At 40.6% G+C, this 25,733-nt stretch overlaps 1 protein-coding gene across 2 annotated transcripts in view; it reads right to left on the bottom strand.

Annotated features, from left to right (window-relative positions):
• Positions 1 to 983: 983 nt before the first annotated feature.
• LOC115656635 (serine/threonine-protein phosphatase 2A catalytic subunit alpha isoform) overlaps positions 984 to 25,733 on the bottom strand; it is an 80,379-nt gene continuing 55,629 nt past the window's right edge. For both annotated transcript variants that reach the window (XM_030573643.1, XM_030573642.1), the window contains 6 exons: positions 6,005 to 6,214; positions 4,917 to 5,090; positions 4,618 to 4,707; positions 3,980 to 4,141; positions 3,099 to 3,217; positions 984 to 1,724 (listed from right to left, as the gene is read on the bottom strand). In XM_030573643.1, the coding sequence (XP_030429503.1) occupies positions 1,652 to 1,724; positions 3,099 to 3,217; positions 3,980 to 4,141; positions 4,618 to 4,707; positions 4,917 to 5,090; positions 6,005 to 6,214 (828 nt within the window). In that variant the 3' untranslated portion in view covers positions 984 to 1,651. The remainder of the gene's footprint in view (positions 1,725 to 3,098; positions 3,218 to 3,979; positions 4,142 to 4,617; positions 4,708 to 4,916; positions 5,091 to 6,004; positions 6,215 to 25,733) is intronic.

The raw sequence follows: 25,733 nt of genomic DNA, 5'->3' as shown, positions 1-25,733 counted from the left end.
AATAGTCAAAGTTTGATTAACTCTGTATGTAACTGAAACATGAGGCAATTCCTACCACCTTAAATGTGGTATGCAGCTCATTTCTCAAGTTACTTACTCTGCCAGAGCAAGTGACAACTCAGCTTCAAAATTAATCCAAGTTTTGTTTACGGGAATTGTCGGTTTCTCTGGTGCTGAGTAACACAATTGACCAATTGCTCATTTGTCAACCTTGGAGGAAGGTAACTTAATAGCAACATTTACATTTTTAAATAGGCAAGCATTTCTTCCTTTGGAATCTTTCCAACTTCTTTAAATGGTTAATGATGCTGTCATGTAGCTCACCAATTTTCAATTAAAACTACCCCATTATGAAGAACAATTTTAACATGTTAATGGAATCTTGAAACACACACACATTACATTCTCCTTGGTTTTCCAAGTAATTAAAAACAGGACAGATTATGCAGAGACACTAGAGAAAGGCCCGGATGACTAGGCAAAGGGAGAAACGCAAAAATATTTTAGTTCAGATTCTGTGCTCAGGTCTATTTATGCAGCACCCATTGACTTTAAGTGAGAGCTGCTTTTGTGTATTTGCAGACAATGTCACCAAGTTACGTGCTCTGTTCACATGCTTCTGCAGAGGCTACCTTGCGCCTCCTTGAAACAGAAAATCCAACATGCCCATTTATGTAATAAGGATGGACTGGTGGGACAGCAGAGAATGAGGTCAGTTAAAATCAAGCAGCAAGTTCACTCCACACTTTTTACAAACATGGGAAAGGAAGGAGCAAAAGAAATTCAGAGTACAAGCTACTTGTAAAAATTCCTATTAAAAAACTGCAAAACACCAAAAAAATGACATATTGAACTAAAGCCCGGCTCAATACACCCCCTTCTATTAATGGATTAAAGAGCACTGCAGAACATGCTTCTACCCCGATGCTACTTAAAACCCATCATGTAATCAACCTTTTATGAAAGCCAGCACAGAGTTGACCTGAAATACTTAGTTCACAAGTTTATTATGAAAAAACACTGCAGTACTCTCCTGCAGTAACATCATTTTACAGGAAAAAAAAACAGTTCTGTTCAAAATAACTCACTATGCTTGGACAATTACAAGGGACAATGAAGGAGGCAGAATGGGGAGGAAGAAAATGAGACAAAAATCAATACAATTAAATTAAACAGTATTCCCTGAAAAAAAAAAATCAGAAGAGATTCAGAACACAAATAGGAGGCGGGCTTGGTACTTATTTTAAAAATGTTCATTAAGCTTCAATGATTGTTTGCTGCTATCCTTATCTACAGTCATGCTGAATAAAGCTATAGCTAAATGGAAAGTTAAATGTATTCACGACGTGTTAATGTCTACATCTTAATATTTGCAGTCTCTCAGAGAAAGCAAAAGTAACTACAAATAGTGCTATGCCAGAAACTGGTTTCTTGACCAACAATGTTGCTTCAGCATGCAATGAACTGGTTCATTCTAAAGTGGTCACGGTTGTTGACAAGAGGCTTTGTATTATTATGGCACATCTTTTGGTCCATGTGAAAATGAGTTTGAATGTTAAATATTTTCTGACACTTTGGAGTTACTGTTGCTCTTCCCATTTCCTTTAGGTCAACACATGGTTCATGGCAATACTGTACAAGTGTGAAATCTTTACAGGAAATAGTCTGGGGTGCGACGAGTAACATGTGGTTCACCTCTGCGTGGTGCTGGATCAAACTGCAAGCTGAAAGGAAACACGTTTTTATTCAAATTGCTACAGATTTTGTTGACGAATTCATAATTACCATATGTGTGCCCCTGATTAGCTGTATTCCCCATAAGAATTCTGGGACTGTTACATGATAGTTAAGTGCCCTTTTCCTCAATATTAAACCCATACTTGGAGCTCATAGATTAAATGGGTTTTTTCTACAGTCAATAGGAACTGAGGACTGGTGAAGAATATCAAGGCTGTCACTAAAGTGTATTCTCTACAATACCCACAAGCCAGAGTGCGTTTAGGAAGTCTACAAGGTACCCCAATATCAATGCTGCAGAGAGGAGGCGATTTAAGAGTATGACACATTTCCAGGTTCTCACTCCATCTTTTATATTCCAAGCATTCTTGTAACTCAGTGTTTTTCAACCTCTCTCATTTTGGGGACTCCTAATAAATTCTGAATGGAGGTTGGAAATTCAATCTATGGTTCAAGGATCACTACCATAAAAGCCTTAGATGACTAAACAGAATTGAACTATAAATGTTGTGCATGCTCAGCACGATGACATTTGATGCAGCATGAGGAAGGGCGCTAAACTGCAGGCTTCTCTGGTGGTAACACTTCTGGATTTTGGCCTGTAAGTAGGGTAGTCACATACTTCTGTGTAATCAGAAAAACGTAATGCCTTTTCTTGGAGCTGAAGCTTTATTTTCAGAGTCACCTTTTGCAGACCCCTTATATATAGTCCACAGACACTGGGTTGAAAACCACTGTTTTAACTAAATGCTTTCAATGTATGACTCACCCTACAGAAATCAAACGTATGAAGAATTCTAATCACCTTTGACATGGGGCAAACATTGGAAGAAATATGTTTTCTGACTTTAGAACTATCAGAGAAGAGATCTGAGCTAAGCTTCAACGACAGCTTTATAAGAAAAATGGCTAATATTCCCAAACCAAACAAAAAATAGTTTAAAAATAGTAAATAAGATATCAAGTCACATTTTAAATTTATATATCTATATCTGTATGAATATGAGAGAGAGAGAGAGCTGCTGCTACATGAAGTGTTTAATTCAGTCATGTCTGAAATGTAATTTCTGGAATCTGTGTTTAACAATCCCTTCTCCCTCCACCTTCAAATTATCTTTCTATTTGCACAGCTCTGTAGAGCTACTGAAAGAATTTAAAGAATTTCAGAACTGCAGTTAATAATTTACGCTACCTGATGCCTAGACAGTCACTACTCATTATTCCCTTTTTAGATTTGGCATTTGATATTAGTCTAACAGTTACTACACTCCTTTCCCCCCACAACAGTATAAAGTGATCTATTTTTACAACTGTTTTCTTAACTACATTGCTTAATGAGAATCTGATCTTTAAATACTTACAAGGAGTATTTTAGAGTATCATCAAGTTCCATAATTGCAGCCTGGTTGCCACAACGGTAACAATAGTTTGGAGCACTGAAAATTGTTACTACATTCCGATCATGGCACCAGTTGTACCCCTAAAGAGGGAAAATACAAAAATCAAATAAGTCTTTATTAAGATGTACTTCAAACATTCATTCCCTCTTCTCTCTGTATGTAGCTGTAAGAACCAGACAGACAATCTCAGTGGTTCACAGATTATGGCTCATCGAACCCTTTACGTAGTACATCTAAGAACATTAAAAACTAAGCAGTGAGGAATCAGAAGGAGAGGTTGCCCACACTGGATATCTTTATTGATAATTCTCAGAATGGGGGAGAAATCTGTTCTTTATACCATAACCAGAGATTTGTGATTTGAGAAGAACACAAGAGTGTCCCTGGTTAAGATCAAAGTATAATAAAATAACCAGTGGTGCAAGTAAAATCCATGTCTTACCAGTTCCGGGGGGTGAGGGGAGTAGCTAAAGGGGGCATGTGACCTCCCCATGTGACTCCTCACTGCAACACCCCTAGCCCAGAGCCCCCGCGCTCTCCCTATCCCCAACCCACATCCATCCCCTGTAACCTGGGGCAGCAATGAATTATCAAAAGGAAGGCAGAAGATTAGTAGTTGCAATGCATTTGACTTTAGATGCATTAACTATATACAGAAGTTTAATGCTCTTCCAGTTTCAGGATGAAGCTTCTGGATGTCTTTCCTTTCTCTTATCGGAGCAGGACAATGTATTGCCATGGAAGCCCATTCTGAAACAGAATCACTAGGATAATGGCATTTAAGTATCAAAGCATTTAAGCTCAAATTGTAGGTATTTAAAACAAAACTGCACAATACTTACCTCCATTACCAGCTGATGTGCTCTTGAAACCAACGTAAGGCCATTGGCATGATTAAAAGTTTCTGAAATATCTTGCCCAAACGTATAGCCAGCACCACGAGGAGAAATGCCCCAACCACCACGATCATCTGGATCTGACCATAGCAAATCACACATCGGACCCTGCAACACATTTTTAAAGTCAGGAGTTTTCAGCTGTATGACAGAGTCAGTGAATGTGTGTTTATATATCTATATCTATCTCAGACTCAAGTGTTCACTTAAATATACTAACAGCACAGTTGGCACTTGGGAAACCCTGGCAACTGATTACAGTAAGAGAAGAATCTTTGTGACGAAGGGACTTGCTCTAAGAGATTGGAGACCTCAGATTAAAAGGGCTTATTATGATCTAGTATGATCACCTTCTCCAACTTATTCTCTAAATCCTGGGCAAGAATAATGTATGCGTACCACTACCGTCCTTTAGACGGTCTGCAGGTAGACTGACATTGTCATACTATGAATACATATCTGTTTGTCATGAACTTCGTTCTTGAACTATGTTTATATAAGCACACAAGGATATAAAGAAAGTATGCTGAAATGGAAAAACTTGTGTCTAAACAGCACATTTTGATAATAGATCTATCAAATACCTCATGGGGAACTTCTTGCAGGCGATCAAGTGCTCTGATGTGATCCAGTGTATCTATGGATGGTGAGAGGCCACCATGTAGACAAAAAATCTGGAAGAGTTGTACATCTGTTAGAATCATCCAATTGATTTGCAAATATTTTATATTAACACATGCTAGTAAAATGTATAATCAGCAGCAAAATTGTAACAGAGAAATGAGCAATAAGAGCTCTAAGATTTAATCTGATTCTACACCTCTTAAAAGCTACTCTTTTTAAGACAGCTTTTTAAAAAAATGTCTGACTAATTTCAACATACCTGGCCATCCACCAAGGCAGTTAGAGGAAGATAGTCAAAAAGGTCTGTGAAGTACTTCCAAACATTTGCATTTCCATATTTCCTTAAACATTCATCGTAGAAACCATATACTTGTGTTATCTGCCTGCTTTCGTGGTTCCCCCGAAGAATTGTGATGCGTTCACGGTAACGGACCTACAACACAAAGCATTTATTATGACGATCAAATATCACCTCTCCCTTAAAAACAACCCACCCCCCCGCCAAAAAAAACCAACAAGAAAAAAGTAGACTTCCCAGAAGGAAGAATCAGAACAAAGGGAGAACAGGGCTAAGTTATATTTTTCATGAAATGCCCAACAGAAGAGAGTTATGTAGATCAGTGCCATTTCTTCTGATGTAATCTGCAAAAAGCTAAAAAGGTAAAAACATTCAAGCACAAGATCTATTAATAAAAGACCCTGAACTGCCAAAGACCTACTATGGGCAAAACGCTGGGCTAAGGTCTGTGGCCACTACTATTCATGGATTTCATATAAGCTTTTATCTGCTCTCAGCTGCTTTCTCCTAGTAGCTTTCAGTTTAGTACACTATTTTCAGAAGATTTATAACCAATTAGTTTAACCCTGACTCATTAAAAAAACTTTAAAGTATCTTTAGGCTCTCCCTTTTGTCAGGCCTGAAACATCTCAAGTTTTTCCCTCTACCTGTGGATAGTCTCTCCAACCCTCTTTCATCCTCCAACCTTTGCCCAGCAGTGCAAGACCCACATTTGACATTTAAACCCTTTCAAACATGAATTGCAAGTTACTTCAGTTAATTAATACAGCACTGATTTTCAATAAAAATATTCTTAGAAATCATAACTTTTGCTGAGGCAGAATAGTCTAGTACGAGCAAAGAACTGGAAGTCAGGAATACCAGCTCTGCCAGTGACAAACTGTGGTTTTAAGAGTCATTTAGTCAGTTTCTACATCTATAAAAACAGAGGTAACATCTAACAGCAGTGTCAGATGTAGATGGTACAAAAAGTATATTATAAAAATAGTTTTATTAAGTTAGATATATAGTCATAAATACAGAATAAACTGGAGGGAAAAAAACATTACCTTAAGAGCTACAAGCAGTGTGACTGTTTCAACTGAATAATATCCTCTGTCAACATAGTCCCCCATAAACAAGTAATTTGTGTCCGGTGATTTGCCTCCAATTCTGAAGAGTTCCATGAGGTCATGAAATTGCCCGTGGACATCTCCACAGACTGTGACTGGACATCGCACTTCTTGTACATTGGATTCTTTTGTCAAAATTTCTTTAGCCTGGAACAGAGCACAAGAAATTGTCTATAAACAGCCATGATGTTAAAGCTCTGCTCTACATTCCCAGATCATTTACTGTATGCTCCCTTCAAGTACTTTTGAACAGCCTTTTCAAGACTGATCTGTCTTACCCCAAATATTTTGTTAAGTGCATATTCTTGCTTGACTATTTTTAAAATAGTTTTAAAATAACTGAACTGAAAGTATGTCATTCTGCTTAATATTTTTTTTTTGGGGGGGGGGTTTGAAAGCAGACATTAAGCCTGTTGCAGCACTTTATGCCTCAAACCTAATTGGTCCTACTATACCATAGCACCTTTTACAAGTATAGCAGCATTTTCATTGCTATTACTAGTCTAGAACCAATGAATCTGGATTCTGCCTAACATGCAGTGTAATTTCAAGTATATGAGATGGTATTCTTCCCTTGTTGCTTTCAAGTTGTTAAGTGTTGATTAGCACTGGTAAGTAGCTCATGTATTCTGCCTCAAGAGGAGAAAATGTGTAGCAGTTCTCTAACTGTGGGTCATGACCCCATTTTAATGGGATCGCCAGGGCTGGCTTAAACTTGCTGCAGCTCAGGCCCAAAGCTGAAGCCTGCGCTTCAACCCTGGGTAGCAGGGCTCAAGTTACAGGCCACCTCCCTGGGGTGGAAGCCCTTGGGCTTCTTCTGCTTTATCCCCCTCGCCTCAGTCCCCCCTCATGGGTCTTATAGTAATTTTTTGTTGTCAGAAGGGGGTCATGGTACAATGAAGTTTGAGAAGCCCTGCACTAGTGAATAGATTCCTGTTTATTATGTACTTAAACCTAATTTTTAAAAAATTATCAAAGCATTCCAAGGTGGTTAGTTTTAGTACTACCCTAAAAGAAGTGAAGGTCGGTGGCTTTCTAAAGAAATAAAATGTGAGTCAAGTTAGAACTTGACTTTCTCACAACTAGGCTACCACACTGGGGCCACTGAAAAGCTGTCTAATTTGGAAGAACCTTTAAGGATATAAAGGAATTTAGAATAAATTCCCTGAACACAGAACTATTCACTAATATTTAAAGTCAAAACAGTTCTGCTACAGCCAAGATCTTATTTATCCCACAGACCTTCCAATGCATTTAGAATTAATCTCCTTCCACTTCTTCCTATACTTCTATGTCAAAGGTATAAATCAAATAATTGAAAAAAGTCAACTGGTTCAATCTTTACGATTTGCAACCATTTTCCGGTCAGACGTCTTTCTAAACAAATCCAGATACCAGGTAAAACACACTAGCTTTTTCTACTGAGATCAGCAGCCATGAAATAGCTCACATTAACTTTTCTGATGTCATTATCGAGTTTCAGAGATATATCAAGATAAATGGGTAACACATCATTGTTTCAGATTGCCTACAGATTCAAGAACATTTCTTTTTATTTATTTATTTGCATTTAGATTTTGAACTAGAAAGATACTCTAAATCAATCCCTTATCACAAACTTGGTGTGTTTTCCATAAATTTTTAAAAAAAATGAAAGTATTACATTTTGCAGTACACATTAATCAATCCCAATATTACTTACAACTATGGGAAATTGGAATCAAACATATATTTCTGGCCTAATTTCCAATTTAAGTCAGGACCTCAAAAAAAGATTCTGAAAAGTGATTCCTTGTCATGCAACATCATTGGCTTCATCCCACTCAATCACTAGGTATACCACCACAACGATCAGAGGAGACGTTTTCAATTGACTACTGTGAAATATTAAAGCTGACATCATGCAAACAAGTGTGCCACTGGAGACCTTTATGTGGTGAGGAGCAATGTCCATGGACAGCCTAGAACAGGGGTCTCAAACGCGGCCCGCGGGGCTCTTGCGTGTGGCCCTGTCATAAACAGATTAACCCTTAACAAATGTCTCTTGTACCTGTAAAGGGTTACAAGCAGGGAACTGGACACCTGACCAGAAGACCAATCAGAAGACAAGATACTTTTAAATTTGGGTGGAGGGAAGTTTGTGTGTGTGTTCTTTGTCCGTTGTGTGTTCTCTCGGAGGGTCTGAGAGAGACCAGACATTACTACAGGCTCTCTAAGTTTCTTTCCAAATAGTAAGTAAAAACAGGCGGTTTAGGCTTTTTGATTGTTTTACTCTATTTGCAATTGTGGATCTGGCTGGTTAACTTTTATGTGTGTAGTTGGTGGGAATATTTTGATTTGTATAGGTACTGGGGGGGAAGTCTCTTTCTGGTGTCTGTAAGCTATAGGACCCTGTAATATTTACATCTTGAAGTTACAGAGATAATTCTTCACTTTTTCCTTTCTTTTATTAAAAGGTTTCTTTTTAGAGAACCTGATTGATTTTTTTTCTTGTCTCCCTTGTTTTATTCCAGGGGATTGGGATAACTCACCAGGACGGGTGGGGGAGACGGGAGGGGGAGAGATAGAATCTCTCTGTTTTCCTTGACTCTGTTTGCCTCTTTGTGGAAGGGAAGGGAGATGCTTCTCTGTATGGTGATTTAAGAGGTTGGATCAGTATCTCTCAGGATAGCCCAGGAAGGAAAATTCTGGGAGGGGGAAAGGTGGAGGAATGGTTTATTTCTCTTTGTTTTAAGAACCAAGGGATCTGGGTTCTTGGGGTCCCCAGGGAAGGCTGGGGAGGTCAGCGTGCCCCAAAACACTATATTTTTGGGTGGTGGCAGTGCTATCAGATCTAAGCTGGTAATTAAGCTTAGAGGATTCAGGTGCTAGTATCTCATTTTCTGAACTCTAAGGTTCAGATCTGAGAACGAATGCTATGATAGGCCCAAGCTCCCTGTGCCCCCCCCCACCCCTCTGCCTACTCGCGGAATTGCCCCCTGTGGCATTGCGAGCCCCACGTCGCTGTCTGAAGCAGCTGGCAGCATGCTCCTTCGGGCCAGGAGAAGGAGGCAGAGGGTTCCTACCTCCTACCAGGCACCACCCCCCACAGCTCCCATTGGCCAGGAACAGGGAACCGTGGCCAATGGGAGCTTCGTGGGAGGTATCTAGAGGAGCAGCAAGAGCAGCACATGCACAGAACCCTGAGCCCCCTCCCCCAAGGGCTGCAGGAACAGGGTTCCAGCTGCTTCCTGGAATGGAGCAGAGCGTGGCCAGGGTCAGTTGCTCTAGGTAAGCAGCACCGGGCTGGAGCCTGCACCCCAACTCCCTGCCCTTAGTCCCCTGCCACATCCCACACCACTCCTGCACTCCCTGCCCTGAGTCACCTGCCACAACCCTCACCCTCTTGCATCCCACCCACCAACACCTTTCCTTAGCCCCCTGCCACACCCCGCACCTCAATTCCCTGCCCTGAGCCCCTGCCATGCCCTGCACCCTTTCTGCACCCTCTGGGGGCAGCGTTGGGATGGGGACTTTGGGGAAGGGATTCGTTTGGGGCAGGGGCGGGGCCCAATGGAAGGGATGGAGTGGAGGCGGGGCCAGAGGCAATGAGAGGGGTTGTCAGTGATGCAGCCCTCGGTTCAATGCACTCGTCCTCATATGGCTCTCATGGTCATTTGTGTTTGAGACCCCTGGCCCAGAACAGCTCAGAGAAACACAAACTATTTATCTCAAAGGGTTAGTGCTGATAATTACAGTATGACTATTTTAGAGTGTCAGTTACTTCACTGCTCACCATTTAGCACAAACATCAAGCTTATTAATCACTGTTGGATGCTGTGGGAGATGATGGGGCAGCCACTTGATGTTAATGGTTGCTCGACTTAACAGATAAATTCATAAACATCTCTAACTTTAAAGTAAAGTAATCAATACCCTTTTTGTTTCCCTCAGCTCCCCAAAAAAGTGCAAAGGGGAAGAGGAAATGCATCCCTTCACCAATACTAAAAACTAAAGCAACCCCCAAACTTTTCTGAGTATCATAGAAAACCATATCCTACTCTCTGGAAACAGTATTTTTAAATTGTGTAGTGTCTAAGTAAAATACCTAGATGTTTGAAAATTTTCAGCTCCCCGCTCCAAAACCTCCACATTCAATTACTCAGTGGAAATAAAACAAATTAGTCTTCATTTGCCTAATTACAGTTCTAAGTTCTCTGCTTTATAATTTAGATCTAGTGGGCTGCATAAGACAGATTCTTGGCTAGAGACCTAAAATTTAAAAAAATCTATTTTTCCTTCCTGGTTGTTGGGAGGGTAGGATGGGGTGGAACCCAACTCTTTTCACAGGGGAGACTATTTAAAGAGAAATGGATTACTCTGATCTGTTAGGGGAAAGGATGCCAAGCAATACCCCAAAGTGAAATAAAGGAATGATGATTCCTTCTCTCCATAAAACAAAAAAACAAACACACACATAACTGCATGGAAACTAGGAGAAACAGAATGTCATGTCAGTATCACAGGTATTAGGGCTGCCATTTGTACACCCAACATACAAGACATCTGTTCATATGAAAAGTAAAACATAGCATAGAATTTTTTTTTAAAGCATTCAATTCATTACATTATTTTAATCCGATCTTGCTGCCAGCTGTCATAGTTTGTGCCCATTTTGGGCACAGGATACATGCCAAAAAACTTTTTAACTTCCCAAGCCAAGAGAGTATGTGCAATATAAATAGGAGCACATTTAACAAGGTACTTTTCTTGATATTTCAGTTTAACTTCCATAGCCCTAAAAAGAAAAGGCCTAACATCTGACAATCTAGACCAGGGATTGGCAACGTTTCAGAAGTGGTGTGCCGAGTCTTCATTTAACAACTCTGATTTAAAGTTGTGTGCCAGTCACACATTTTAACGTTTTTAGAAGATCTTTTCGTAAGTCTATAATATATAAACAAACTATTGTATGTAAAGTAAATAAGGTTTTAAAAATGTTTAAGAAGCTTCATTTAAAATTAAAATGCAGAGCCTCCCGGACCGGTGGCTAGGACCCTGGCAGTGTGAGTGCCACTGAAAAAAAAAAAAAAATCAGCTTGTGCGCCACCTTTTGGACATGTTCCATAGGTTGCCTACCCCGATCTAGACTCATGCACCAGTTTATTTTATTTTGTACAGCACAAATCTTCCGAAAGCACTGTAGGTGGAACTAATTTGTGCCCATTTAAAGAGCATTAGATTTAAAATTTAGGGAACCAGAGACATTTAATGTACTTTTTATTATTCAGAAACATTGATATGAAACATGCTTCTGTATATCCAAGTTTCCACATTGTTTTATAGGTAATCAGATGGATGACTGAAATGTCATCTCAATGTTTCTGGATATTATCCAGTCTAGCAGCCATGGTAACAGAGTTTTAAACCAAGCAGTGCCAGAGAGGATTAAACTTTAAATATTAAAGTAAGATGTAACTCACCAGACCTCACCTAAACCTGAAAAGTAGTTTTAAAAATGCAAAAAGGTGATAGGTACCCCGGAACACACAAAATTAATCTGAGGGACAGAATTCTCATTGTCCTTAGAATACAACAAATAAATATGAAAATTAATCCAGTTTGCAGACATGCAAACTGACATAAGAGAAACCTGGATCTACTCATGTTGTGTCCAAGACTGAAGTTGCACAAGGCTGGTGGTGGCTACTTACTCGTATGGTAACTTTAGGACAGAATTCTGATTTAAGTTATTTTAACTCAGAGCACAGATTTTATCAAGAACATAAGAATGGCCGTACTGGGTCAAACCAAAGGTCCACCCAGCCCAGTATCCTGTCTACCAACAGTAGCCAATGCCAGGTGCCCCAGAGGGAGTGAACCTAACAGGTAATCATAGAAACAGAGTATCAGGGTTGGAAGGGTCCTCAGGAGGTCATCTAGTCCAACCCCCTGCTCAAAACAGGACCAATTCCCAACTAAATCATCCCAGCCAGGGCTATGTCAAGCCTGACCTTAAAAACCTCTAAGGAAGGAGATTCCACCACCTCCCTAGGTAACCCATTCTAGTGCTTCACCCCCTCCTAGGTGAAAAAGTTTTTCCTAATATCCAACCTAAACCTCCTCCACTGCAACTTGAGACTCCTTGTTCTGTCATCTGGTACCACCAAGAACAGTCTAGATCCATCCTCTTTGGATCCCCTTTTCAGGCAGTTGAAAGCAGCTATCAAATCCCCCCTCATTCTTCTCTTCTGCAGAAAAAACAATCCCAGTTCCTTCAGCCTTTCCTCATAAGTCATTGCTCCAGCCCCCTAATCATTTTTGTTGCCCTCCGCTGGACTCCAAATTTTTCCACATCCTTCTTGTAGTGTGGGGTCCAAAACTGGACACAGTACTCCAGATGAGGCCTCACCAATGTCAAATATAGGGGAACGATCACGTCCCTCGATCGGATGGCAATGCCCCAACTTATACAGCCCAAAATGCCATTCACCTTCTTGGCAAGAAGGGCATACTGTTGACTCATAGCCAGCTTCTCGTCCACTGTAACCCCTAGGTACTTTTCTGCAGCACTGCTGCCTAGCCATTCGGTCCCTAGTCTGTAGCAGTGCATGGGATTCTTCCGTCCTAAGTGCAGTGATGATGAAGTGAACTCTCTCCTGCCATCCATCACCACCCTGACAAACAGAGGCTCGGGACACCATTCCTTACCCATCCTGGCTAACAGCCATTAATGGACTTAAATTCATGGAGGTTATCTAGTTCACTTTTAAACCCTGTTATAGTCCCAGCCTTCACAACCTGCTCAGGCAAGGAGTTCCACATGCTCATTATACACAATGTGAAGAAGTACTAGTTTCAAAGATGCTAGTAGCCAAATATTGCTTTGGATACTATCTAATTCAGTTCTTATCATATTAAGCATTTCATATTAGACAAAATTTCATTCAGAAGTGGCTCATGTCTTTTCCAAAAGTAACTGATTCTGCATAATCATGCACAAAACATGTAGGATCAAACTCAAGGAAGTTGTCACAATTGTTAATTTGAGTACTGAGAATGTTATTAGTTCAACTCCCTATGGCCTCTCTCTACTAACCTGATTTCTTCATTAAAAAAAGAGCGCATACTCCCATCAAGCCTTGCTAATCTCACTCTCAAAAACATTATCTTCATTATGTTAAACATCTCTTTTCCTGACTAGAGTTTAAAGTTAACACTGTAAGAACAAAAATGTGTTAACATGTACAAATTTGCCAGTAAAAAATGTCCTTACAAATAATTTCAGCTGTAACAGAATATGTAAGCAGTTTTATGCAAAAATAGCACATGCTACAAAGAAGATCCTCCTAAGAATTTTTCATCCAAGGTTACCACCACTTCACATCAAAGATACACACACCTTTTTCTTGTCCTTATCTTTAGGAGATAAAAATCACTTTCAAAACATTAAAACGTCCTTAGTCAGCTTTTGAAAGACTCATTTCTTGAATCTTGAGAGTGTACGCATCCTTTAACAATAGCTATGTTTTCCTGTCTTAGAGCTACAACATAGAGGTGCAGATTTCAAGAATAATGAAAAGAATTAAAGATTTCAAGATTAACAGGTATTATGAAAAACCTATGCTGAAGCAATAGTCTTATATACGGATACTGCTACAGAAAATACTTGTAGTTCCACTTTAAAGAGAAGAGGCAGAAGGAGAAGTCAGCAAAACGTGATGTAGTGTAGGCTGTTAATGGAGAACTCCACCCATTTACTCAGCAGGGCAATCCAAAAGCTCAAGACATAAGAAGCACTTATCAGATACACTTCAGATTAGTCATACTGTGACTAAAGTTCATTTACAATTGGCATTTGAGTTGTCTGCTTACCCAACAAGTTTTCTCAAAAGCAATTTGACAATGACAGAGTAAGCCCTCAGACTACAAATGGAAAAAAGACTCAATATTGGTTTAGTCAGGAATAGGAATTTGGTTTGCAACATGCTGTAGTACAAGTATTAGAGGAAAATTTAAAATGGTATTTTTTTTAAAGAATATATTATTGGATTATTGCTCATCCCACCCTATACAGTTTGTAATGAGATCCCAGTACCTAGGAAGAAGACAAAAATCTAAAGTACTATTCTGTAGATTTGCTTTTGAATTCAGAGCACATTTCTGCAAAAAACAATCATTTTAAATATACAGTTCAAATATTTTGCTGGAGGTCATCTTTTTAAAGCATGGAGCAAATTATTAGTCTACTAACCTTCAGTAACCATTTATTACCAATCGTCAATTTGGTTTTAAGTATAGAAGATGGGTCAACTGCACCTGCCACTGCTATTAAAAAGCAGATACTCCTGCTAAGTGAAACTCATAAGTTGTGGCTCAGATTCTTTGGTGCACAGAATTTCTGCTTGATGCAACAGAGATGGGTGTGGAAGGATCATGTGTATGTACACATACTGGCATTCATTTCTTACAGCTCCCTGATTCTCAGAGTAGATCTTCAGCAGATATAGCCCTGCCAAAATCCAAGACACCCAGGAGCTCCTCTAAAATACATCAGCTGGGGCAAACTGCATTCCAGCTTTGCCCTATTTACCAGCTCCCTATCCTGGGGCTCATGTGAGTTTGACATAGGTGTATACCAGCCTAACTCCAGCAGAGCTCCTCTGTATCTGAGAATTCCCCTATACTCAGCTGTTTTTCAGACTTTTTGCACTGCCAGAGTGCTCCAGTCAGGCACAATCATTTTTCAATCATTCCTGTATTTCCTTCAGGTCCTTTCGTGGTTTTCCAGTCAGAAGTCTGAAGTTCCTAGCCAATACATTTGATCATTTGTAATATCACAATTTGGGGTGTGTAGCTCAAACATTGCAGGCAAAATAGAATACCTGCTCAGAGAAACTTGAGGACTTAAATGCATAACACAAATATGAAACAGAATAATGCAGGAACTACTCTGAATTTTGTAGATGTAGAAAACCTAAAAAACAAAACCACGTACAGCGTAGTGTACACTACCAAGAACCAACAGGTAACAGAAATACCAACTAGGAGCCCGTATGCAGATCATTTTATATAAAACTTAACATCCAACATCTTATTCTGAATAGATCACAGCCTCTTAAATCCCCAACCGACCTGATTTCAAGTCAACATGCATAACCAATCTTTGCATAGAACTCAGGAGGTATTTATGTGAGCACAAACCCCAAGCTGCATACATTGAGTATTAATAAGATATTTCCTCTGTAGGTCTGTCCCATGTGTAGCAGTTTAGCATATGAATCTTTTTTTCTCCTTAGGAGACCAAATCTTTGAGCTGCTTTTGCTCCCATGGATGCCCCAGCATGTTGAACTGGCATGTCTTGCAAGATGGAGACTGGTTTCAGCAGTAACATCTCTTCTATAGTGTGCTGTTTTCAGTCACCAGGAAAGAGGATGCTCTGACCATTCTGAAGACACCACCCATTCCCCCAACTTCCTCCTCTAGATCTGCTACACAGGATATGACTACGGCCAGATTGATCAACTGAATGGGATTGGCTCACAGGTTCAGGTCCTGGTACAAGACCACAATACCAAGCAAGGCCATTCACTGATGGACATTATTTCTCTTCTTTGTGTGCAAAGATTCCCTATTTGTATGTTTCAGCATGGGGCTAGGAGAAGAGGAAGTTTGGATCAGGATGATTTTAAAAGCTGTGAGGATCTTTTAACTGACTCAGGTATTTATTATGTAGTCAAAAGAACTGCAATTCTATGATATTCTTAGAAGGCAGATGTTAGGCTGAATGGCAGAAAAGGCTAACAAGCCAATTTTGACCTATGTTGAACTTTAGAAACTGCTGATGAGAAAGTTGTGGGTATGTGCAGGAGTCAGATCAAGAGATAAGACTCTTCCCTGGGGGTTATCTGACTCAGCTTAAATTTACTTTTGCCTTTCAGTTCATACTTCAGCTTTTAGGTGGGAAGTAGATTCTCATCCAGATGGAGGAATAGCAATAAGCCTTGTTTGGCCAGGCTATTACTTTGAGCTGAAAATACACTGTCCTGGCCTCTCCATTTTGTGAGCTTCCTGCACTTCCGGATGTTCTCAGTTCCAGTTATGGTGAATACTTAGGGTTCAATGAAACAACGGATGCCTGGTCCTTCAATACATGTGCTATGGACACATAGTACAGCCACAGAGTATACTTGCTGCCCTTTCTTTTAATGATTGCTGGGGACTGGAGAAAGGTGCTGAAGAGGATCAAAACAGTTAATAAAACTAAAGTTGTGTGTGTTAGGGTGAAAGCAAAAACAAAAGGTGCAAAAAGCATATGGATAGTAGATTAACTTTAGAAGTGGGTAAACTGAACCATTACTAAAGTGCAAAAGCTTTAACTGGGGCTGACCATTCCAACTGTAGACACGGTAACAAAATATAGAGCTGCCTGAAGTGGGCAGCAATGCTCAATCTTAAAGGATACAAACACTTCGTTATCTACAGATTGCTATTTGCCTGAGTGCCAGAGGGAGCGACTAAACCAATTTGACTGCACTGATAGCAGCAAGATCAAACATTCATAAGGAAGTTAACTGGAAAAAAATCAAGCTCATACACTCCATGATACAACACAGATAAGCAATTCATTTTTCACTACTCATACTTTGGAAGAAATTCTTCCTGTGAAGGAAAAAAAAAAAAAGAAAAAAAAAAAAAAAGGTTCTACAGTGCTTTTAAGCTCAATTCTGCCAGAACACTCTCCATCCCTGATTTTTAACTCAAAGCAATAGGTTTGTCAAGGTTGCAAATACCTACAGTTTTAATGTATTTCTGTCTCCACCCTTACCCACAAAACCAGAAAAACAAATTATTATTTGGCTAAAATGATTCACTTTAGGTACTAGACTAAATTAAAGACTTGGGAGGAAATCACGTTTCACTTAACACCAACAGCTGACCTGTCCGGAAATGTCATGAATAGTACAGGCTCCTCTGAAACAAAGGTCATGCTATTTTCCCTACTCTTGAACTCAAGTTTATGAAATTTTAACACAAGAGTCACGATGAAATGGATGGCTCAGGTAATTAAGTAAACAAACCTTCATCCTTAGATGACTGATTCAAAAACAGATTAGTAGCACATGAAGCCAACTATTCAGGTCTTGTCTATATGCAAGAGTTGTATTGCTTCAACTTAAGTCAGTTTTTAAACATTTAGTTAAATCACTGCAAACCTCTACATGGATGCTTTTTTCAGTTTAAAATAGCGTATATTTATTTATCTTAAACTACTTCCTAATTCACTTTAAGTAAAATCAGAATAAGCATTTCCACACAATTAACTAAAGGTATGACTTAATTAGTTAAAACCAGTGCAACTGTCGTATGTAGATGAGCTCTAACATTAATTCTCAGCAGAACACTGATTTTATGGCCACTGGAATTGGTAGTTCAAGCATTTAACAGGCAGGACTGAAACTCAATGATTCGCATCGAAGATCAGGTTTGAAGTACATGGCAAGGACATTGTGGGTAAGCCAACACTACCACTGGCTGTCACATACCTGTTCTGTGGATATAGATTTCAGCATTACATTAGCAACCAGCACTTTTCATAAAAACTAGGATTACTTTAAAGAGAGTGAAAAGATTGAACACTTTTTAATGAAAACGATCATAGAAATACAGAACTGGATGGGATCTTGAGAAGTCATCAAATTCAGTCCCTGCACTGAGGCAGGACCAAGACCACCTCCAACAGATATTTGTCCAACCAGTTCTTAAAACTCCCAATGAGAGGAATACCATAATCTAACTTGGAATATTATTCCAGATCTTCACTACCCTTATAATTAGAAAGCTTTTCCTAGCATCTACCTTCAGTCTCCCTTGCTGCAGATTATTTGTCCTTGTCATAAACAGATAGCTAAGGGTTAATGTCTCTTTCACCTGGAAAGAAGTAACCTGAAACACCTGACCAGAGGACCAATCAGGAAACAAGACTTTTTCAAATCTGGGTGGAGGGAAGTTTATGTGTGAGTCCTTTGTTCTTGGTCTTGAATCTGGCTCTCTCTCGGCTATGAGAGGATTTCTGTTTCCTGCTTTCTAATCTTCTGTTTCCAAGTTGTGAGTACAAAGATCAGATAGTGATTTATATGGGTTTTTTTTGTGTTTACAGGTCTGTAGTTGCTGGAGTGTTTTGAATTGTATTCTTTTGGAATAAGGCTGTTTATTCATATTTCTTTTAAGTAATTGACCCTGTATTTGTCACCTTAATACAGAGAGACCATTTTTATGTATTTTTTTTTCTTTTTACATAAAGCTTTCTTTTTAAGACCTGTTGAAGTTTTTCTTTAGTGGGGAACTCCAGGGAATTGAGTCTGTGCTCACCAGGGAATTGGTGGGAGGAAGAAGTCAGGGGAAAATCTGTGTGTGTTAGATTTACTAGCCTGACTTTGCATACCCTCTGAGTGAAGAGGGAAGTACTTCTGTTTCCAGGACTGGAAATAGAGAGGGTGGAATCCCTCTGTTTAGATTCAAGGAGCTTACTTCTGTGTATCTCTCCAGGAACACCTGGAGGGGGGAAGGGAAAAGGTTTATTTCCCTTTCTTGTGAGACTCAAGGGATTTGGGTCTTGGGGTCCCCAGGGAAGGTTTCTGGGGGGACCAGAGTGCCCCAAAACACTCTTAATTTTTTGGGTGGTGGTAGCTTTACTAGGTCGAAGCTAGTAACTAAGCTTGGAGGTTTTCATGCTAACCCCCATATTTTGGACGCTAAGGTCCAAATCTGGGACTAGGTTATGACAGTCCTACCTTCAGCAGACATGGAAAACATGATCATCGTCTTCTTTATAACAGCCTTTACAATATTTTAATAATTATCAGGTTCCCCCCCGCTATTGGCTTATTTTCCCAAGACTAAACATGCCCACTTTTTTTAAACTTGTCCTCACACATCAGGTTTCCTAAACTTTTTTTTTTTTTTTGGCTGCACACTCTCCTCTGGACTCTTGCCAATTTGTCCAGATCTTTCTTAAAGGCAGGCATCCAGAACTGGACTCACTGATACAGTACAGTAACTCCTCATTTAACGTTGTAGTTATGTTCCTGAAAAATGTGACTTTAAGCAAAACAATGTTAAGTGGATCCAATTTCCCATAAGAATTAATGTAAATGGAGGGGTTAAGTGCCAGAGAAATTTTTTTTGGTTTGACAAAAAGGCATTATATACATTTTAAACAAGCAATTTAATACATGTATTAAACAGGCTGGCAGCCCCGCCCCGCCTCCCCCCCCCCACCCCATCAGCTCCCCTACACTGGGGTGGAGGGGCAAGGACACAGCACATGTCCTTCCCCATCCATCCAGCCTCTTGAACACCGCAAGACAGCTGATTGCTGTGGGAAGGAGGTGGGAAAAGCAGGGGGGAAGGCGATGTTCCAGGGAATCCACTGACGGGCAGCAGATGCTTGGGGGGGGGGGGCGAGGTATAGGGGAGCTGATGTGGGGCTGCTAGCTAGGGGACAAAGCAGGCGGCCAAACATTAGAGGGGAGCATTGCACAACTTTAAAGGAGCAAGTTCTGTAATGGATCAGGGACATAACATCAAAACAACATTGAGAGGACATTAAGAGGGGAGTTCTTGTAGTCCATCTGAGGACTCACCAGCGAGAGCAGAACAGGACATTTTTAGTTAGAAAGTTATCAAAAGTTTTCCACAAAGCACCAACAATTCTTTAAAGGTGTAAACTGTGACAATATAACCTCCACATCAATGACTCACTCCTCAACTACACCAAGCTCAAGGGGGCCGAGGCAAAGATGGTGCTCAATCACCTTTTCCATTTCTCTTGGAATGGCTAAACAGACTCCCCCAAGCTTCCATACAGCTCAAGGTATGTTCTTGTAATGAACCCCACAAGAAGGGCAAGAATGTAAAGCTGGCTATATGACTTCCTCTAACTCTTGAGTTTCGCTACACTAGGGGTGGACAAACTATTGTCCGGGGGCCACATCCAGCCCTTCAGATGTTTTAATCTGGCCTGGGTTGTGGGCTTGCCCCACTCCGCGTGCGCCTGCCACAGTGTGTGTGCCGTGGCTCCCGAAGCAGCGGCATGTCCCCCCTCCAATTCCAATGCATAGGGGCAGCCAGGGGGCTCTGCATGCTGCCCCTACCTCAAGCACCACCCCTGCCAACAGGTTCCCAGCCAATGGAAGCTGCAGAGCAGGGTCCTGCAGACAGGGCAGCATGCAGAGCCGCCTAGCCACACCTCCATATAGGAGCTGGAGGGGGAACATGCTACAGCTTCCAGAAGCTGGTTGAGGTAAGCGACACCTAGATCCTGCACCCCGACCCCTTCCTATGCCCCAACCCACTGCCCCAGCCCTGATCCCCCTCCCACCCTCTGAACCCCTCAGTCCCAGCCTGGAGCACTCTCCTGTACTCCCAACCCTCATCCCCAGCCCACCCCCAAGACACCACCCCTAGCCGGAGCTGGAGCCCCCTCCTGCACACTAACGCCCAATTTTGTGAGCATTCATGGCCTGACATACAATTTCCATACCCAGATGTGGCCCTCGGGCCAAAAAGTTTTCCCACCCCTGCACTACACCAAGGAATCCCCAGCTGCCCCTTTAGTGCAGCTTTCCAGCTGTTTGCAGCAAGTTCAAACAAAGCAAGCTCATTTTTACAGAGCTCTCGGGCACTGTTATAAACTATTTGAACAGTTTTGCATGAAGTTAAGATACATAATGCCAGGCCACAAATTTTGTATCAAACTGAATTAGCCCTCAGAATCCATAAGCAAGCTTTGCTGTCAGAGATCATGCTTTCAACCTACAGCAGCACCACTTTAATTTAAGCTGAATGGGTAGTCAAGTTCAGAGGTCTACAATGGGCCTAAATTACCTGCTTGTTAAATTTGTTCTCAATCGTAAAAATAGTCTCAGAAACTAAATTACAAGTACAAATCAGGTTTCAAGTTTAGATTGCTATGAAGAGCTGACAATGAAAAAGTCTGTAATAACAAGTAAATTATGCCATTAATTACAAAAGAATGTCAATTGAGTTTGTACAGCTTTATAAACCTGTTTACACTAGGAAAGTTACCTATTGTTGACAAGTGCTGAACATGGGTTAAATACAAGTGTAGCTAAGGACAGAATGTCCCACTGTTTCCTAAACTATGGAAAGAGCAGGTTTTGACCAAAGTTTCTGGCAGAGTGCTGAATGCGTTTGCTCTTGCCACCCCTGCAGTTAATCCATGTTCAATACTGGTTTAACTGCACCAATTCATTACTAGTTAATTTTGCTAGCAACAGATATACAGAGGTAGAACAAAGCAGTTGCAGCTTTAAGAAAAAATTTTCTTACATAGTAATGGATTTCTCCCCCCCTTAAAAATCAAGTCTAAAAAGAGTGGCCCAATTATAGATTGTACAATCTCCAGGGCAGGGACTGTATCAACATTTATTTTGTGCTAGTTGTATAAACAGGACACTGACTGGAGTTTCTAAAAACTATGATATCATAATTCAGCCCTTAATGCATCTGTAAGGTGGCATCTGAGCTCCTGAAACTACACAACACTCCCCTGCTACATCTCTTTTCAGCATACTTCGTTTGCAGACAGGCCAGAGGGCAACTAGATCATTGCTCCTTCTCCCAGTAATGCACTGTGAACACCAAGGAGTATGAAAAGCAGCCCATGTTCCAGAACTTAGAGTTTATGCCTTGCTTTCCCCTTCCTTGCATACTCACATTAAGAGCTGGTCTATACCTGATCATGAGGGATTTATACTGCCCTCAATTTATAAACACTCATTAAGGAATCTTCACACAATGCAATGTTATCAAAATTAACATTCGAAGCGTGGCTACCAAATAGCAACAAGCTATGGTTTAAGTGATGTGCCAAGTTTTATTATATTTTTAATAAATGGAACACATAAGCAAAGCAACACCTGTAAGATGCATCAGTTATACACTAAGGCCTTGGCTACACTAGCGCTTTACAGCGCTGCAACTGTCTCGCTCAGGGGTGTGAAAATGCACACCCCTGAATGCAGCAAGTTACAGTGTTGCAAAGCGCCAGTGTAAACAGTGCCCCAGCGCTGGGAGCGTGGCTCCAAGCGTTGCAAGCTAATCCCCACGGAGAGGTGGAGTACCTGAAGCGCTGCGACCACACTTGCACTTCAAATCACTGCCGCGGGAGCGCTCCTGCGGCAGCGCTGTACAGCTGCAAGTGTAGCCATACCCTAAGAAGCCATTCATCTTAGAATAAATATCAACTATTCAAAAAACATCTAATCACCATTCATGACTGTAGTTTTATTTTTAATTTGAAAAAATAAAAATTTAGAAAACTAGTACTTCAAGGAGTTATTTCTTTCATACATCCAGTGGACATTTTGCCAAGTTATAGCATAGTCACCATTCACTATGTGACCAGGCACAATACGACAAGGTGGTATATTAATGGAGCAACTAGATTAGAGTCATTATATTACAGCATGGAATAATGCAAACAATGTGTATTCTTAACCAGGAGAGTTGAAGAAGGAAACAGAGCAGAACCCTTAGGCTTATTACTATTCCACTAGCTCCAATTTACAATACACACAACCCAGGCTTCTTGAATGGCAGAATTCAAGGTCTGATAATCCTTATCAGACAAAAGTTAAAGGATTCTTGTATATTTTGTCCATAAATTGATTTTTCTTATCACAGCACTTAAAGTCTGTAAAACAATGTATATTCAATACTGCTACTCCCCTTTAAAAGGCACAACTATTATTTAATTCAACTCTGACTTTCAAGTATCCTATTTTGTTAATAAACCCACCCTTAATCCCATTCAATTTTCAATTATTCTCTCCTTCTCCAGCCTTCTATTCATGTCTTGGAATCACCAGGAAGCTTCATTTCCACTTCAATCTCTCACTGAAACTCCCTTTAGAGTCAGTAAGGCCTGGTCTACACTAAAAAATTGGATAGACCCAGCTAAATCACTCAGACATAGGGAAAATCCACACCACTGAGCAACATAGTTAAGCCAACCAAACCCCGTCATGCTAGGAGGTGGATGGAAGAATTCTGTCTCATGTAGGCCCTGTTGATGCACTCTAAAAAAAGACTCATAGTGCATACACAGTACTGTTTCCAATGGGACTACATCAAAATATATTAAGTACCTTTTTGAGCATGTCAGCAGGTCTACACGGAACAGTTAGAATGCAACACACACATTAAAGCACTCTATAATTTAGACCATTCTGGTGTGCACTGCCTCACTATGAAGACAAGCCTTAAGTCTGTACAACAAAATTCCTCCTGCTAGATCAAAATAGGATATTTATTCCAAATTAAGCAATCTCACAGAGCTGCACCTAAACAACAAAAGGTGCGACTTTAAACCAATTTAGTTATTTTAGTTGAAGTTTGTGTATTAAGCTAATTTTATAGATGTGCAAGGGACTGTCAGTTTCAGTGGGGGTATATATATTTTTACAAGTTGAAGCAGATTCATGCCAGAGGATCAACTATGTCCCCTTCTCTGGCCACTCCCGTTACCTATCTACTCTCATTTCTGTTATCTCACCCTTGAAGTCTGACTACCATTTATGCCAAACTTATTTCTTTCTACTACCTCTCATCTTGCCCACTGACAATTCCCTCATCTTCACAATCTCAGAACAACTTTTTACATTTATTTCCTTCTTCATTGTGGCTAAAAGGTCTCATTGTTTCAATCTACCCTTACTGCTAAAAAACTGCTTCTCTCACCTTATGAGTGTTTCAACTTCCCTTCTCTCTATCAAAAATGGTTCAGTTTAGGTCATCTTTCCTACCAGCTGTATAAGACGTACTTCTGCAGTGCTCATCACCATTATACATAAGTCCTGAGGGAAAGATCCACAAAGGAAGTAATGCATCTAACTGCCACTTTAGTCATCTACGTCCACAATTCAGATCCTACAAACATCCATTCAGCAGCTGCCACCTAATGCCATACGTACATAGGTTTCTTTTTATGAAGTTCCAGCGGCACTTAAAAATCTGCCAGCAATCATGGCAATACTGCCTCCATCCTGACTCCAGATGCCTCTCTCATGCTTAAGTCCCAGCAGGATCTTAAAAGGTGTTCCCCCACCACTACCTTCCCTGAAGGGCCAAATCCAGTAGGCATTATTAGAATTAACCTTAAAGCACATCTACTGGATCAGGCCCCATACAGAACCCCACAGGAATATAATGGTGTCCAGCCCACATAACCTTTGTTGTACATACAAAACTACACAGGATCTTTTCAGGGGGCAAGACAAAGATACCACATTTATTATGATAATTTGATTTATGACTAATAACTAATATCTTAATTCTTATACACACACATTATACCTAATACACACACACACACACACACACACACACACCAGATGTTCTGCAGCTGCTGCATAGTTACCAGTCCTGAAGATAGCTTAAGTTCATGCTGATTTTGTAGCTTGGGTTCGTAGCTTGTGGCGGCTAACTGGCCAGGAAAGCCGGGCACAAGGACAAGCTGGATTTCTGTTGGGCAGGCACTGATGTCCTACCATGTTGGCAGCAGAATGTTACCCAGAGTCTCTCATCTCACCCTTCTTTTTTATAGGCTTTTAGTTTGGATTCAAAGTCTATAGGTTTTGCTGTGTCACACTGCCTCTGGGTTTGGATTGATCACCCATCAATTGCAGGCGTGACTTTCAGCCTTGAACCTGGCTTTGATCTTTCTTCTGTTGTCCTTTTCTTTTTAGGGTGGATGCTTCTTACTTTGTTTAGGGCTGTTGTCTAGGTCTTCAGCCATTGGTATTTGAACTTTATCTCATCAGGACAGGCTGGGGCTGGAGGTTGATTCCGTCATCCACACATACCTCATTTACACATCTAAACTAAACTAATAAGATTACAGCAGGGTTTGGAAAAATGAAGGTTGGAGGAAGCTTTTACAAAATGGAGTGAGTGTTTTAAAATGGGGTTTGAATAACAATATGGAACAGAAGTTACAGTGTAGGCAAGTGTAGTGTGGATGGTGAACAGAAGTTACATTAATAAATTAAAAACAATTTCATTTATCAGTTCTACACCTTAAAGACAAGTGCTTATAGCACTCTGCCAGGATGCAGGAGATCTGGGTTCAATTCCTTCCTCTGATTTGCAGCATGGATTTGAACCAACATCTCCCAGGCAACAGGAGAATGGCCTACCCACTGGACTATAGTCATTTTCACTCTCTCCAGCCCAATTAATATTTAATTTATATATAGTGAAACAACTTCAATGGGAGATACTGAAATACCAACCCCAGAATACCACTTAGCCCAGTGGCTAGGGCATTCTGCTGAGAGGTGGGAGACGGGTTCAAATCTCTGCTCCACATCAGATGGGGAGGAGATCTGAACCCATGTCTACCACATGTGACTGTGCTAACCACCGGACTAAAGGTTATAAGGGGGCACTACCATCTCCTCTTCAGTCTGTGTTTTTTGGGGGGAGGAGGCAAGAAAGGTCTTAGGGCACGAATGGGCAAACTTTTTGGCCCAAGGGCTATATCTGGGTTGGAAAATGTATGGTGAGCCATGAATGCTCACGAAATTGGGGTTGGGGTGTGGGAGGGAGTAGGGGCTCTGGCTGGGAATGTGGGCTCTGGGGTGGGGCTGGGGGGTTTGG

The sequence above is a fragment of the Gopherus evgoodei genome, chromosome 8 (genome assembly GCF_007399415.2).
Source record: "Gopherus evgoodei ecotype Sinaloan lineage chromosome 8, rGopEvg1_v1.p, whole genome shotgun sequence".
In the NCBI taxonomy this organism is placed as follows: domain Eukaryota; kingdom Metazoa; phylum Chordata; order Testudines; family Testudinidae; genus Gopherus; species Gopherus evgoodei.
This window is presented reverse-complemented; position numbering and strand designations above follow the sequence as displayed.